The sequence below is a fragment of the Scyliorhinus torazame genome, chromosome 10 (assembly GCF_047496885.1).
Source record: "Scyliorhinus torazame isolate Kashiwa2021f chromosome 10, sScyTor2.1, whole genome shotgun sequence".
In the NCBI taxonomy this organism is placed as follows: Eukaryota; Metazoa; Chordata; class Chondrichthyes; order Carcharhiniformes; family Scyliorhinidae; genus Scyliorhinus; species Scyliorhinus torazame.
The window spans coordinates 42,599,000-42,615,279 of record NC_092716.1 but is presented as its reverse complement, the minus strand read 5'-3'; the positions used below and the strand labels follow the sequence as shown (position 1 = coordinate 42,615,279).

Here is a 16,280-nt window from a genome sequence, read left to right as displayed (position 1 = left end):
CCCAGGTCCCTGGCACAGTGAGGCAGCAGTGCTGCCCCAAATGAAATGTACTTATCTATCAAAAGTGGTCAAGTCCAATGATTCCTTATATTTTTGGGCTCTTCTGCCGAAAATCTGACAGTCAATTTATTAATTGAATGTTCAAAATTTTACTTGGTTCAGAAGAACACGGCCTAGGTTTGTAAGTCAGTGCAATAAGAACCTTTACACAGTGGGTGTATTATATGACCATTAATAAACACCCATACTCCTGCTCAGCCTCAGAAGACTTTTACATCAAATTTTTATTAATTTGTTGATATATTACAAGAGTTTCAGCCTTTGCCCACTATATTTTATCTTATCTACCCAAACATCTTTCTTATGCCTCAATTCCATTGTATTTATTTTGTTATCAGGCGATATTATGTCACTTGGAGATTGACATCCATTCATTAGTAAAATGATTATCTGGACAATGTAATTATGTACGGTGCAGATTTTAATCAGAGTGTAACATTGCTGGAGCAGCGAGCGGATCATGCATTTGAGTAAGCTCCACAGTGAAAGCTGAAATTGTATGTCACATCTTGTGCTGGCATCACAGCTCATTATTGCTGGATTTACTTATCTGATTTATTAGTTTAAAATGATTTGAAAATATGCAATGCATTTCTTAAGTCTTAATTTGCAATACCAGTGAAGCAAAGCAAAGCCCTTTCAATGGCCAAAGATTGACACTATCTTATCCACAATGCTTTCGCAATATCACTGCATGTTCATTTTCCTGCAGTCAGCTGAGACACAAATACTGGTGTTAATCAAATTTAGCAACAGCTTTCAGTAAACAAAGTTGTATTTAATTAAATGATGCTACAGATGTCACACCATTTCATTCTTAGCCTTTTAAAATAGACTTTTCATTTAAATTTTTGTCCTCTTGTCATAAAATGGTTGAATCAAGTGGCAGAGCACATAGGTGAGACACAGAGGAGATGCATTGTTTTAAATAGTGAGGACAAGGCAGAAAATGTGGCTGCAACAGAAAGGAGTCACACTCGAGGTGACCACAAGTAAAGGTTTTTAAAATGTCCCTTTGCGCGTGGTCACCCAAGTTTACACTAAATATAGTCTGAACAGTGTACTATAAAAACTTTCCAGACATAATAGGCACTCTTCTGGCTATGCACTCAACATTTTATTTCCCTTAAAAAAAATTACTTCATCTCAACATTAAAAGTACCAAGTCACTTGGGGGGCATGTTACAAGCAGTGCTGCTTTGGAGTGAGGCAGTCAGACAACTTCCAGACACGACACACTGGCAATCTACCAACTGGTCGGCACAGATTTTTCTGTTGTAGTGGTGGTGACCTAGCCTATCAATATTCTCCATTATTACTCTGTGGTTTCATGGCTCTTCCAGCATCCGCAGACGCAGGTTAAATGCAAAGGCCAGGTGCAGAATTTTACATTTTACTGTCGCGGGTTTGTAAGGGTGACTGTAAAATCTTTTTGGATGTTCTTCCCATCGGATTACCATCCACTCCGACTTCACCACAATTTTATGTGGGTTGGGCAAGGCCTGCCGCCCTTGCCTCAGTTTATGCCCTTAAGTGGTCATTTACTGACTACTAAATGGCCATTTCCTGCCCAGCCTCAATTTTTAGGCGAGCTGGAACAGTTAAGGGACAAGGGGGGAACCCAAACATTAAATCTGTTCAGGCCTCCTTTTCACATCGGGTGCCTTCCCCAAAAGATCTGAGTCCGGTGGGTGCTCCATCTCTCTTTGGCCTCACCACCTCACCCCAACTCTCCTCTGCCCACTTTCCCCAGGCCTCACCTCCTCTCCCTGCCCTGAGGCCCCCCAAAACACTACCGGTGCCTAGGCTCCAGGGATTTAGGCTCTGGAGACTGTCCCAGTCCTGCTCAATGCAGGGAGTAGAGAGCTGCCAGCCAATCAGATTGTGCTCCAGCTCTCTGAAGCGGGACGTCCTCCTGACTGAGGGGCAGAGGTCCTGCTCCCAGCCGATTAATGCTGATTGGAACATGAAATGGCTGTGGAGCAGCCAGTATGGATAGGGATATGTTCGCCGCTGACTCCTCGGGTGGCCGGAAGCGAAACTCCGCCATCTGAAATATCCTATTTCATAGATTGCTGTCAGTAATTCCCTCTTTCTCCACAGGCAACACAGCTGATGCCCATGCTGATGAAAAACAAATAAAAGTTGGTGATTTGATGAACTTTCACCTTTTGTGTTAGGCCAGCATTTATTGCCCATCCCTAGTTGCCCTTGAGAAAGTGAAGGTGACCTGCCTTCTTGAACTACTGCAGTCCCTGGGGATAGCTACACTCACAATGCTGTTAGGGAGGGAATTCCAGGATTTTGATCCAGCAACAGGGAAGGAAGAATGGTGTGACTTGGAGGGGAGCCTCCAGGTGGTGCTATTCCCAGGTATCTGCTGCCCTTCTCTTCCTAGATGGTAGTCATCATGGATTTTGAAGGTGCTGCTTAAGGTTTGGTCCTGCAGTGCATCTTATAGATCAGTGCTTTTCATACTTTTTTGCCCAGGACCCATTTTTACCAACCGCCCAACCTTCGCGGACCTTTGTGACCCACCATTTTCACTTACCTTTAATGTGGCAGGTGACCTGCTTGGTCCTCACGATCTCACTTGCTTTGTTATTTAATTCACCTGAGGAACGAGCAGTGCTCCGAAAGCTAATGATTCGAAACAAACCTGTTGGACTTTAACCTGGTGTTTGTAAGACTTCTTACTGCGCTCACCCCAGTCCAAAGCCGGCATCTCCACATCATTGTTATTTAATGTTACATTTCTGATAATGACTTCAGCTGGTGATTTAAGATCTCACTGCATCCGTTGAAAAAAATGAAGAGGTTTGTCCTCAAATTCACCTGCGTAAAGGTGCACGTTCTCCCTGTGTGTGCGTGGGTTTCCTCCGGGTGCTCCGGTTTCCTCCCACAGTCCAAAGATCTGCAGGTTAGGTGGATTGGCCATGGTACATTGCCTTTAGTGTCCAAAGGGGTTGGCTGGGGTTGCTGGGTTAGGGTTCTGAGGCGGAGGTGTGGGCTTAAGTGGGCTACACTTTCCAAGGGCTGGTGCAGACTCGATGGGCCAAATGGCCGCCGTCTGCACTATAAATTCTATGTCTATAACACACATGGGCTTTGCATCCTGATTTCCAGTGGCACAATTAATAAACCCATACCTCAAGAAATCATCTTTATGCTGCTTTGTTTCTGTTTTCAGCTTCTTCTCCATGGGTTGTTTACCAGAGGCCCTGGAGTTCACACCAGCACTGCTGGCAGCTACAAAATGGAGGAATCTCTCTTGTGCCCAGATCACGTGACGTCAGTGTTCGGGGTGCGTGACCTGCTCTCTGCCGCCTCTCCAGACAGGAAGACGCCATTGAATTAAAAATAAACTCTGTATTAAGAATAAACTCTGCTCCTGGGTCAGTGCGCTGATGTCAGGAGGAAAAGTCGCACCGGCATTTTTAAAAACCTGCCGCGGCCGTGTGGCACTACTTCCCGCAATCGGGAACACCTCGACGCCTGGCCCCACGATCCCTCCGACAGCCGCCCGAGACCCACCCGCGAGTCGTGACCCTGACTTTGAAAATGACTGTTATAGATGGTACACTCGGTTGCCGCTGTTTGTCAGTGGTGGATGGTGTCGAGCTTCTTGAGCTTTGTTTTCTTCTAGGCATGGGGATACTATTCCATCACATTCCTCACGTGTGCCTTGTCGACAATGAACAGGCTTTGGGGAGTCAGGAGGTGAGTTACGCGCTGCAGGATTCCGAGCCTTTAATCTGCTCTTGTAGCCAAAGTATGGGGTGGCACGGTGGTTGGCACTACTGCCTCAATGCACTGAGGACCCGGGTTCGATCCCAGCCTCGGTCACTGTCCATGTGGAGTTTGCACGTTCTCCCCGTATCTGCGTAGGTCTCACCCCCACCAACCCAAAGATGTGCTGGGTAGGTGGATTGGCCACGCTGAATTTGCTCCTTAATTTGAAAAATATAATTGGGTAATCTAAATTTATTCGTACAAATTGTAGCCAAAAGATTTATACGGTCAGTCCAGTTCAGTTTCTCCTCAATGGTAACCCCCACGATGTTCATAGGAAGGGGATTCAGCGATGGTAAAGCCATTGAATGTCAAGGAGCAATGGTTCGATCCTCTCTTGTTGGAGATGATCATTATCTGGCACTTGTGTGGCATGAATGTTATTTCCCACTTATCAGCCCAAGCCTGGATATTGTCCAGGTCTTGCTGCATTTGGACAAGGTCTGCTTTAGTATCTGAAGAGTTGTGAATGGTGTTGAACATTGTGCAGTCATCAGTGAATGTAACCACTTCTGACCTTATGATGGCAGGGAGGTCGTTGATGAAGCAGCGGAAGATGATTGGCCTAGGACACTACCCTGAGGAACTCCTGCAGTTATGTCCTGGAGCTGAGGTGATTGACCTTCAACCACCAAAACCATTTTCCTTTGTGCCGGGTGTGATGCGAACCAGCCAATCACTCCTTCTAAACGGGGGATTTCCCCTGATCCCATTAACTCAGTTTAACTAGGGCTAGATGCCATACTCAGTCAAATGCTGCCTTGACGTTACCTCTGGCGTAACGAGGTCAGGAGCTGAGTGACCATGGCGGAACTAAAACTGACCATTTGTAAGTGCCACTTGATAGTGCTATTGATGACCTCGCTCTTACCCATATTCAATTTGTACCCCGAGAACCGGCCAAATTCCCCTAAGATCTGCATAATCTCTCCCATGCTATTGATGACCCCTTCCATCACTGTACAGATGATTGAGAGTACGCGGTAATTCATTGGGCTGGATTAGTCTCCCTGTAAATGCCTGTGAAATCATTGTCTTGTTGAATCAGGCACAACTGGTTTTATAATGGACTAATGCACTAAGACATAATTACTGCAAAACAACATAATTGACCCTGAAAAGTTAATTTTATACTTGTGAAATGTCAGATGTCTCTATTTTACAATATAAATGAACAGATCTCTAAAATATACATATTTTTCATCTACCTAAATCCAATGTTCATGTCACCATGTAAAACTATAAAAAATGAACCCTGCTTAGTTAAAAGCAAAATGAACCCTGCTTAGTTAAAAGCAAAAACTTCAGATGCTGGAAATCTGAATTAAAAACAGAAAATGCTGTAAAATCCCAAGTGGTCTGGCAGCAACTGGAGTCATATTAGTCTGAAAAAATTAAGTCTATTTCTCTCTGCAGAAGCTGCCAGATCTGCTGAATGAAGCTTGCTCATTACTTCCTGGTTTGTTGACTGTGATAATTCTTCAATGTGATTCGTCACTTGGCTCTTTTTGATGTCATTAGTGATCCCCTTGAGCAGCCACAAGAATGAAATTATCAGTGAAGGTGAAATACAGACCACTGAGATTATTAGATCTCTGTGGGCAGCTTTTTTCAAAGTCAGTGTTGAACAACCTGACCACTGACCAAACACAGGCCAACATGAAGCAGTAGCAGTGATACAGTGACAAAATTCATAGCCCAAATTGTCTTGTAATTCCAATTCACAGATGAAGTTTTGTGGTTATAAGTATAATACATGCTTTTAGCATCACGGCTTTGGAGTTGTGGAGTTTTTCATTCACAAAAGTCAGTGCTCATCCATTGAAGACACAAAGATTTGCCGGGTGGTTAAGTGAGGGTGAATGTCTTGGGTTACAGGGAGATACAGATGGGATGGTTACATGGGCAGATAGAATTTAACCCTGAAAAGCGTGAGGTGCTACACTTTGGAAGGAGTCATTTTACAAGGAAATATTCAATGAACATCAATGAATGGCTATCGAGTCTGTGGTGAATGTATTCACCTGAATATGAGCTGTCTGTATAGTACTGTGACCTATGGCCAGGAAATGGTAATACGATCTACTTCCAGGTATTGTACAAGAACCCCGGTGGGCTCCGCCCCCCCGGGGCGATATATAGACCTGCCACCTGTGGGCGGCATTCATTTGTACAGCAGACACTGGCAGGCACGTTCCTGGATAATAAAGCCTTAGGTTCACTTGTTCTCGCAGTGAATTGATGGTATATCAGAGCCATTGGCGATGGCACAGACAGCGTCAAAAGGGGCTGGGGGGGTGTGTGAGCACAGGGTCTCTTTATATACAGACTACCTACTACTGTATATTTCTGACCCGTTAGGGGGGAATGGGAGAGATTATGCAAATCTTAGGGGAATTTGGCCGGTTCTCGGGGTACAAATTGAATATGGGTAAGAGCGAGGTTTTTGTGATCCAGGCGAGGGAGCAGGAGAGGAGACTGAGGGAGTTGCCATTTAAAGTGGTGGGAGTGAGTTTTCGATACTTGGGAATTCAGGTGGCACGGGGACGGGAGCAGTTGCATAAATTAAATCTGGCCCGGTTAGTTGAGCAAATGTAGGAGGACTTCGGTGGACATGCTCCCGTTGTCACTGGTGGGGAGGGTACAGACCGTAAAGACGACGGCTCTCCTGAAATTTTTGTTTGTTTTCCAGTGTCTCCCTATTTTTATACCAAAGGCCTTTTTTGAGTGGGTGAATGCGGTGATCTCTGCGTTTGTGTGGGCAGGTAAAACCCCGTGAGGAAAGTGCTGTTGGAGCGGAGCCAAGGGCAGGGGGGTGGAGGGGGGTGGTGGTTGGCCCTGCTGAACCGTAGGAATTACTACTGGGTGGCAAAAATAGCCATACTCAGGAAGTGGGTAGTGGGGGAGGGGTCGGTATGGGAGTGGGTGGAGGCGGCATCATGTAGGGGCACAGGTTTAGGAGCACTGGTAGAGGCACCTCTGCCATTCTCATCGGCTCAGTACTCCAAAAGCCCAGTTGGTGGTGGTGGCCCTGAGAGTTTGGGGACAATGGTGGAAGCATATAGGAGTGGAAGGGGCGTCGGTGTGGGCTCCAATTTGTGGCAATCACCGGTTTGTCCCTGGGAGGTTGGATGCGGAGTTTCGGAGGTGGCCGAGAGCAGGGATTGAGAGGCTGGGAGACCGGTTTATTGATGGAAGCTTTCCTTGTTTGGAGAATGTGTTTGAATTGCCGGGAGGGAATGGGTTTTGCTATCTGCAGATAAGGGACTTTGTGCGAAGGCAGGTTTTGACCTTTCCACTTCTACCGCCACAGGGGATACAGGACAAGGTAGTTTCTAGAACGGGGGTGGGGGAGGGGAAGGTTTCGGAAATTTATGAAGGGTTTATGGGGTGGGAGGGAACCTAGTTAGGGGAGGTGAAGTGCAAGTGGGAAGAGGAGCTAGGTAAGGAGCTAGAGGCAGGTCTGAGAGAGGATGCTCTGAGCAGAGTCAAAACGTCCTCATCATGTGTGCGAGGCTCAGCCTGATACAGTTCATCGGACATACATGACGATGGCCCAAAGGAGTAGGTTTTTTGGGGTAGAGGAAAGGTGTGTGAGGTGTGCAGGAGGGCCCGCAAATCATGTCCACATGTTTTGGGCATGTCAAGCTTAGAGTAGGCATTGTCAAAGTCGGGGGCGCGACACACGGGGTGGGTCGCAGGCCGGATGTCGGGAGGGTCACGGAGCCGTCCATCGCGGCGCTCCCGATCGCGCAAATCCGCATGCAACAGCCGGCTTTTAATAACGCCGACTGCAGGCAGCTTTCAAAATGGCCACGAACATATAAACAAAATACGGCCGCACTGCGCATGTGTGCCCGCTCATCGCGGACACGCATGCACACAGCGGGGCGGCCTCATTTTTTTATGCGGACGCAGCCTTTTTTTTTTACATGTTCGAGGTGTGTTTATTTGATAAAACTTTACAGGAAAAAAATGTAGAAACTGAAAATGTTTTCATCCTCTAGAAATTGGAGGGAGGTTCACCATATTTCACCTAAACATTACAAGGTAAGAGAAAATGGTGGGTCGCGCAGGTCAGACGGCGTGAGCCACCAAGGTCGGCTGGCGTCTGTCGCGAAGGTCGACCGGCGTGGGTCGTGAAGGTCGGACGGGTTGGAACCTGAAGGTTGGCTGGTTGGTAAAAATGGGTCCCCAGAAAGAGAGTTTGAAAAACACTGGCTTACGGGATTCTGGCAGGGGTTAGCCGATGTCATGTCCACGGTGCTAAAAACAAGGGTGGCGCCGAGTCCAGAGTTGGTGATCTTTGGAGTGTCGGAAGACCCGGGAGTCCAGGGTGGGGGGGAGAGAGGCTTACGTTTTGGCCTTTGCCTCCTTGGAAGCCTGGAGACGGATCTTATAGCATGGAGGGACTCGGAGCCCCAAAATCGGGGATATGGGTTAGAGACATGACCGGGTTTCTCAGGCTTGAGAAAATTAAGATCACCCTGAGCAGATCAATGTTAGGGTTCGTCAGCAGGTGGCAGCTGTTTATCGACTTCTTCGGGGAAAACTAAATTGTTAGCAGATACAATAATGAAGGGGTTAGGGAATGCGAGGCGTAGGGTTTAGTTTAATTTAGGCAGGATTAGCGAGAGGAGATGGAGGGACTTGGGAATTGTGTGTAAAAGCTATGTTGGCGGGGTATGGTTGTTGGTTGGGGGTGGGGGTGTTACGGACTGAATTATGTTTACATTTGTATCTTTTGTTGTTATACAACCATAAATGCCTTAATAAAATGTGTGTTTAAAAAAAAAAGTATAAAAATACTTTTCCCCCCCATTAACATTTTGGGGTTGAATTACTAAGGCCGTGGTTTTCTGCTGTGACTCCAGCAGTAATCTGTAGGAAGAGCCAGGACCTGGATATGCCAGTTCTCTTCCTTTACAGAGACCCCCCTTGGCCCTGTGTTGGCCTCTCTTACAAACCCAGCAGAGGGAGCAAAACTAGGGGACTCCCTTTGCTGGGAATCCTGCTTCCCTCAGCTTAATGAAAGCTGGCCTAATTTGAAACCTAGTATAGCCAGTGAGAGAAGATACATCAGCCATCAGAAACGGCTCCAGCTAAGAGTGAGAGTATCACAGCCAAGGCAGTAGCCTGCAACCCAAAGAGTAGGCCTGTCTTCTTTTAATTGTTTTGCGGAGGAAGGGAATCAAAGATACAAGGTCATTCCTCCAAGGTAAGGGGAAGTTGCCTGGATTATCAGCATTTGGCTGCCAACGTGGAGGGGAACTTTCCCAGTGGCACAGGCCTGCTGGCCCATGGAAGTAATATTCCTCCTCACTGCTCCCACTTATGCCAACATGGTCAGAAGCACATGACTCCAGCATTATTGCTACGATCGCAGCCAAGGATTTTCAGGGCCTCTCCAGTGCTGAACCCAACAGAATCCGCACATTTAGTAGGAATTCATCTGCATAGGTTAGCAGCTCCCTGATGCCCAGCTGCTACTCCAGGATGAAGGAGAAAAAGAGGAACGATGACTATGAACTTGGCAGGCATCCCACTGAGGTTAGGGAATGAGAAAATCCCAGCCTCTGACTCTGCCCCATTTGTATCATACAAGACCTAGTTAAAAAATAACTCTCAGGATGCAGGGAATCTGGCTGCATTCACACTTCTGGACCATTCCAGTGAGGCAGCCTATTAATTCAGTCCCATTTTGTGCTGGTTCACAAAGGCCAGCCAGTTGGTAAACCCTTTGCTTGTGTGAAAATGAGGTATTCAAGACTCCTCTAGTTTAGACAAGTATATTATCAACTCACTATTATGCTGATGTTTCAAGATTGTTAGCATATATTAAAAATACATTATAGGTTAACCAAGAAAACATAAAAATTCAAATGATCTGATAGCTACAGTATGCAGGAAAAATAAATCACAGCACCAATTACAATAGATTTACATTACTTTGTACAAAGTTTGCATGTTTTTTACACCAACTAATGAAGCTCAACACATTTACCGTTGTTGTGGCTTTTGAAACACAACACACTTAATTTTTTCCCCATAAAGTGGAATAATTCCATTTCTGTTGTCTTCAAAATTGTGATGGTTGCAGAATTAATTTAGATTTGTTGTAGTATAGGAAAAAAAACAGGTTCCTAATCTGGTTTCCAGTATAATAGATTGCAAAGCTGCAACAGTTACCATTTCATGAGCAAAGAGTGGCCCACGCCTATCACAAGTCTATTGACTCCAATCATAGTTTTCGCTACTTCTCTCCAAAGCTTGTGGAGCGATGCAGTCATATAAAACTGACTACCAGAAATCAATTTCTCTCTCTCAGGAAAGATATATTGATGTGTGGTCATTGTGCCTAGACAATGGAACCCTCTCTTGGTTGTGTTGAAGCTATTGTTTAAAATAAATTTAATCAAGTGATTAAAGGGTGAATTAAGCCATAGATCGCAATCTCAATTAGAGTGCTGGCATGAACAGTTTACGCTAACACAAGAACATTGTATATTAAGTTACAATCAGTTGAGTGCAAAAGAGACAAAAACAGTTACTATCAGCATAAGTATTGAAAGCAAGATTGATAACTGCTTCATGCAAGTTTAAAAAAATCTAATGAACAAAATATTGAATCTGCCTGCTTGTATCCACCAAAATTTCACCCTGAGTAAACAGCTCCAGTTTATCTTTCATGGAGAAATCCTTAATCAGTGGCACAACTATCTGAATTTGGCTGGTCGGAGGCTTTTTCTGGGGGCAGAGTTGAGAGGAAGCCCTGTTTGAGAGAGTAATACCTGGGCCACACATTATCAGTAGCATTTCAGTTCTGAATGATCATACTCTCCTTAATTTCAGGTATAGGCAGAGATCAAGTCTGTCTTCCCACTTTTGCAAATCAGCACAAGAACCCCTTATTGAAAGTGGCGGAAATCACATTCGAGTTTCCCCCTAATTTGTACGTGTATTTTAATATTGCTTTTCTGTGGACATTTCAGAGTTTATATTCCAGCTGGTTCAAAAGTTAGCCCAGATTGGTAAAACTTTACTAGTGCAAGATGCCAACTGCAAGTCTCCATTATCATAAAAATATTTTGAGACTTGATGTGCCAGTAAGCAGTTGATACCACCCATTTTCATTCCTACAATACTAAAAAGCCCACCATATTGTGGTCACATCTTCAGCTTCTAACATATTAGATATTCTTTTTGATCAAAGGTTTCAAAATGTGTGTCAAGACATAGGGCAGCAGCTAGCTTCCTCATGTTTGGAAAGAAGGGACATTCTGGAGAAGGTCTTTGAGCAGCTCTTGCATTGGTATCGCTTCACATCGGAGTGTGTCTGCAGGTGTGCTCGGAGGTTTGAGCGATCTGCAAAAGCCCTGCTACAGTGAGGACAGGCAAAAGGTTTCTCCCCTGCGAAGAGTAAGAATACAAAATACAACGTCAGCTTTGAAGATACCACAATCGTCCACAACAAGCAGGTTGCATGTTTTAAAATTTTTTTAAATAAGACCATACAGGATAAATGAGAAATTAACTTCCTATTTCATCCATATTCAAAATGATACTGATTTTTTTCTCATGTCCTAAATAGAAATGAAAGAAAAGCAACTTCCACCCAGATCTTTGCCAATTCCAGTTCACAACCAACCACCAGAAAGGAGTGTGGTCTTCTCAAATTTCCTTCCTCTATTGCTACCGTTGCATACCTGCCAACTTCAAATTTAAAGTAGGGAAACACTTGTACCCTCTCCCCTGTGACATATACTCATGTTAGTACAATAATGTAATGTAATAGTAATCACAAGCCTGGATGGACTCCTCCACCTTCAGAGTTCAGCCAACTTCTGCGTGCAAATGAATTATTTCAATGAGTATATGGCATTGGAATGGGGCTGTTCTTTAATAACGATATCATCTCACACAATTTGAATTGTCCTGCTGGTAGTTGGTTATTTTAATATCACTTTTGTGCACCAATTAAAATAATTTACCCCGGTTACTTAAGGGACCATCAGATTCCCAGACAAGACCCCAAATTAGAATGTTTGAGCTTTTCCAGGGAATATCTAAATATAGGAAGCAATAGAGATCTGGGTGAAGGCTAGAGCGGCACCTGGGTGAAGTTCAGAGCACGACCAATTTTCATCTGAACTGCTGTTGGATGTGTTTGCTACACAACAGTACTACATGATTAAAGAAAGATCCTCCCTATCTCCCATAGACAATATTAGCAAAATCCACGGGTGACATTTAAAAAAAAAATGATAAAGACAAAACATAATTGCGCTGCCTGTTGCTTCATCATTAGAATATTTTGCAATATTAACAAAAGGACTTCTGGGGTTTCTAGTGCTACCTCAGGGAATAGATCATTAAGCATGTGTGTGAGCCAGAGGCTGCATTTGTTTAACCTTAAACTAGGAAATGCAAAAAACACAGATCAACACCTTCCTCTTGAGGTGCGAAGTCTACACTCTGCATAATACTCTTCTGTTAACACATCTAAAATGAGGAACTTTGTTCACAGTAATGTAAAATTCTTCTTGTACCCAGAGTTTAAAGATGGCAATTAACAGTCATGAGAGAACTTTCACTTTGTCTGATTAGGAAAATATATAAATGTTTTCGGATTAGCACAATATATCCCCAGTGTATCATCAACCAGTGTCGGTTATTAACATATATGAACCTTCTCGTAAGAGGATGCTGAATAGTGATCTGCAGTGGGAAACTGATTTGTCCCCTTTCCCTAACCAGAGTGTTTTATTTGTACTTACCCGTATGTGTTCTGATGTGTCCCTGTAAAAGCCATGGTCTAGAGAAGGCTTTGCCACAGATTTTGCAGACACAGGGCAGTGTGTGTGTCCTTATGTGCATCTTCAATGCACCCAAGCTCACGTATTCCTTATCACAATACTTGCAGTTAAAGTATTTTCTAGTCTGTGATTCACAGTGAAGTTGTCTGTGTTTAGAGAGCCCAGATAAAGTGTTGTACGCCTTATGACACTGAAAACACTCAAACTTCTCCTGGGTTGCTTCAGCAATGCTTTCAACCTCAAGGATTGTTTCCTCTGCATTGCTGTCTCCTTTAAACGTGCCATTGTTTGTTGCTCTTCTTTTGGCTTTTTTGGAAAGGGACAGGTTAAGGTCATTCACTGTATCTCTTAGTGGGGTGCTGCTGCCTTTGACAGCCGCACATTCCTTAACACTGATCTCCAGGGTTGGTTGGCTGCTGAATGGTGTTTCTGTTCCAATGTCAGCATCCGGAGGAGGGGGCAGACACACTCGGAGACTGATAGGAGCCCTGTCCCACAGTCTTGGCGGGTCACAAATGATCGGAGTGAGAACTTCAGGCTGTGGCATCAGTGGAAATGTCAAACCCTTATATAAATAGGGTGAAATGGCTGTTGCTGAAAAGAAAGCAAAAATCTCAATCATGTGAGGTATTTTTAATCCAATAGGATTTAGTGAAGATTCACATCCATACTACCTGGTTTCATTTACACGACTTACTAACAATAAGAACAAAGATAATATCCCACCTTCCTAGCACATAATCAAATTCCACCTATATAAAAGCAAACAAGTTGTTTACATTTTTAGAAAATTGTCTTCACATCTGTAGCTTTACCAGTCCCACAAGTCAACCTTGGTTAATTGTGTTCAAATCAAATTTACTATTATTTTTACTATTCTATAATATAGAAACTGGGTTTAGCTCATTCAGGTTAATACAAGTGTTTTTTGTTTGCTGGCATTACATATCTGTACAGTTTATAGTTCAGATTGCACTCAGCCACAATTCAGCAAGTCACATTGTTAAATGCAAACACAGCATAAAGTATCTTACATTAGAGATGATCTGTTCTTGCTTTTACAGCTATGCAAGGAATTTGTTTTGAAATAAAAAAGAACTTTGTGGATGAAGTTGTGTCATTAATAGGAACTGACACCCATTAAACCTGCAACTTGGATTACAGCGATTCACAAGTCACAGGGCAACACCAGTAGAAAATTCAAAGAGGGAATCTTTCTTGAATTAAGAAAGGTTAGTGACCACACAGGCTTCATAACAAACTGATAATGGACAACAGGGGATAGTGTACACAGCGTAGATTTACATTCTAGAAATCAAAGAGGTGGAGTTATTCTGGTAAAATCCGAATTCACCTGTCAACGGAGTCTTTATTTTCTTAGGAAAAAACAGCAATAAATGGGGGAAAAATGTAAGACTTAATGGGAGTGTACTCTTTGTAGAAAGGTTCTCAGAAGAATGATCACAATGTGCAGGAAGAAATTTGGGAGTGGGGAATAGAGAGTATAGTCAAATAGAAAGTCTATTGATAGCAATTATCCTCAAATCGTTTGAAAATTGAAAGAAATATTTTGTTCTTTTAAGCACAAATCTAAATGTTAGGTTTAAATGATGTGTCCTTTTAAAACCAAAATTAGAGAAAACAGAAGCAAATAATTTACTTTATTCAAAAAGTAAAAAGTTAAGAGTTTTGAATTTGGTAAAAGTGCATTAAATGCAGCTCTGATCCCGAATTTCATTTAAGCGAAGGGACGGATCTGTTGATTACAAGCCCAGGTCACTTTCCTGCATAATATACGTGACCATATTAATAATGTATATCGCACAACTAATTTATTTTTATGCTATTCACATTTCTCCCCTAACTGCAATTAAAAGTTACCTAAATATTTAGTATATATATTTTTAAAGCCTCCCTGGTAGTGAATTTAGCAGAATTTGACAGCAAATGATTCACTTGATCAATGTACTTGCCTACAAGTTAAAGGGGAAGTCTGGTATCCAGCATGAAACAAGCATTTAAAAATAAACTACACAGGGGATTTCTGAAGAAACTGCAGTTTGGTTTTGTTTTTTTAAAAACTCACCCCAGCTCAACAAGTGGGGAGGTCCCCAAAACACTCTGAACAGCTCAAACATGCGCGTTGCCTATTTTAAGACAATACAAGTGCTGAGCTGGAGGAGCGAGCATGTGAATAAGAATGAGAGCCCTCGTGTGACGCTATGCACCTGCTGGGATTCTCTTTATTTTACAAGCAAGCTCTGTTTGCTGAACAGTTCCTCTCAACCCCCCAAAAAACTTCCTTCAGTTTTAACTGTGGGGGGGGGGGGGAAGCCGCAACAAATTTGTCTTTCACATGGTCACACCGTTCCGGTTTATACACAGACCAGGCACTACTACTTTTTAAATAGAAGTACTTACAGAGTAAATTAAAGCAGAGACAAAACACGTAACCGCAATAAATGAATTACAGGTAAATTACAAGTAAATAAAAGTAAACTTTTAAGTCTATTTGAATAACTAAAAACAACGGTCTTAAAAGTTTCAAAACTTTATTACCATTCTGTATTTCCAGTTGGCTGTAGTTGGGTTTTTTGGTGCTGCAGTGCTTCTTTATGAGGAAAGAACGGGGCATGGCTGCTGCTGATTTTCTTCCCCCCTCACTGAGAGCCTTCAGTCAGTCTGCAGTCCTTTCAAATGTGAAATCCGTGAGCTGAGATCTTCAGAGCGTGGGAGGAGGAGGAAGAGTGACAGGGATGATGAGCGGAAGAACAAGTGCAATGGGAAATCCAAACCTAGCCTATCCCGCACTCGTGGAAAATATCTAAGAGTCAGGTGCAGGGGATATTTGGGGATGGAGGGGGGTCAGGCTTCATTAACGTAGACCTCCGTCCGAGCCAATCAAAGACAGCGGCTGCCTTGAAAGGAGGAGCCTGGTTCCGTCCATTCTCCCAGAACAGGTGCATCCCAGAACTGGAGGCTGAGTCGCCTGAATTCTAGACCAGGCATTGCACACTCAGAGGAATAACATTACAAAGCAAATGAAGGGACAGCACAGAGTGGCTTTAAAACTGCGAGTAAGTTCTTGTAAACGAAACGTTTGCAGGTCAATTGTTCTCACCAGATGTGTTGGGTGTTTTGGATCACAAACAAGTCACCAACACTGGAAGTGGTGCAACTCTATTTTATTATAAGGTTAACTATATTAACACACTTCAACTGTGGGTAAATGCAATACCAGCTTTAACTGTTGACCCTTGCCTAGTCTTAACCAGGTGATGCACTCAGCACATGGTGAATGTCTGTGTTGCAGGCTGTGAGCTCTGTGCTCCGAGCTGGCTGCTACTAGAATGAGCGGGAACTCTCCTGCCCCCTGTCTTTATAGTGTGTGTGCTCTCACTGGTGATTGGCTGCGGTTTTGTGTATGCTGATTGGTCCCGCTGCATGTCCATCAGCGTGTGTGTGTGTGTCTGCACCATAATATACTGGTGTATATTATGACATCCCCCCTTTTATATAAAGAACATGTGCCTGCGTGACAATAAATATCGTGTAGTGAATGTACCTGACTATGTGTGTGCGTGTTATTTACATGACTATGTATATGAGGCT

At 43.6% G+C, this 16,280-nt stretch overlaps 1 protein-coding gene across 1 annotated transcript; it reads right to left on the bottom strand.

The window, feature by feature from the left end:
• Window positions 1-9,312: 9,312 nt before the first annotated feature.
• Window positions 9,313-15,533, bottom strand: snai3 (snail family zinc finger 3). The gene is made up of 3 exons (XM_072518018.1): window positions 15,228-15,533; window positions 12,630-13,262; window positions 9,313-11,262 (listed from the first exon to the last, which is right to left on the bottom strand). The coding sequence occupies exons 1-3, from the start codon at window positions 15,301-15,303 to the stop codon at window positions 11,081-11,083; spliced, it is 891 nt and encodes a 296-aa protein (XP_072374119.1). The 5' UTR covers window positions 15,304-15,533; the 3' UTR covers window positions 9,313-11,080.
• Window positions 15,534-16,280: the final 747 nt, after the last annotated feature.

Bases quoted from the DNA above. Each gene is read 5' to 3' on its own strand.
- snai3 (XM_072518018.1), bottom strand. From the start codon at position 15,303: ATGCCCCGTTCTTTCCTCATAAAGAAGCACTGCAGCACCAAAAAACCC. The intron at 13,263-15,227 runs GTAATAAAGTTT...CTTTCTTTTCAG, and splicing joins CCAACTGGAAATACAGAATG to CAACAGCCATTTCACCCTAT. The intron at 11,263-12,629 runs GTAAGTACAAAT...TACTCTTCGCAG, and splicing joins ACACATCAGAACACATACGG to GGGAGAAACCTTTTGCCTGT.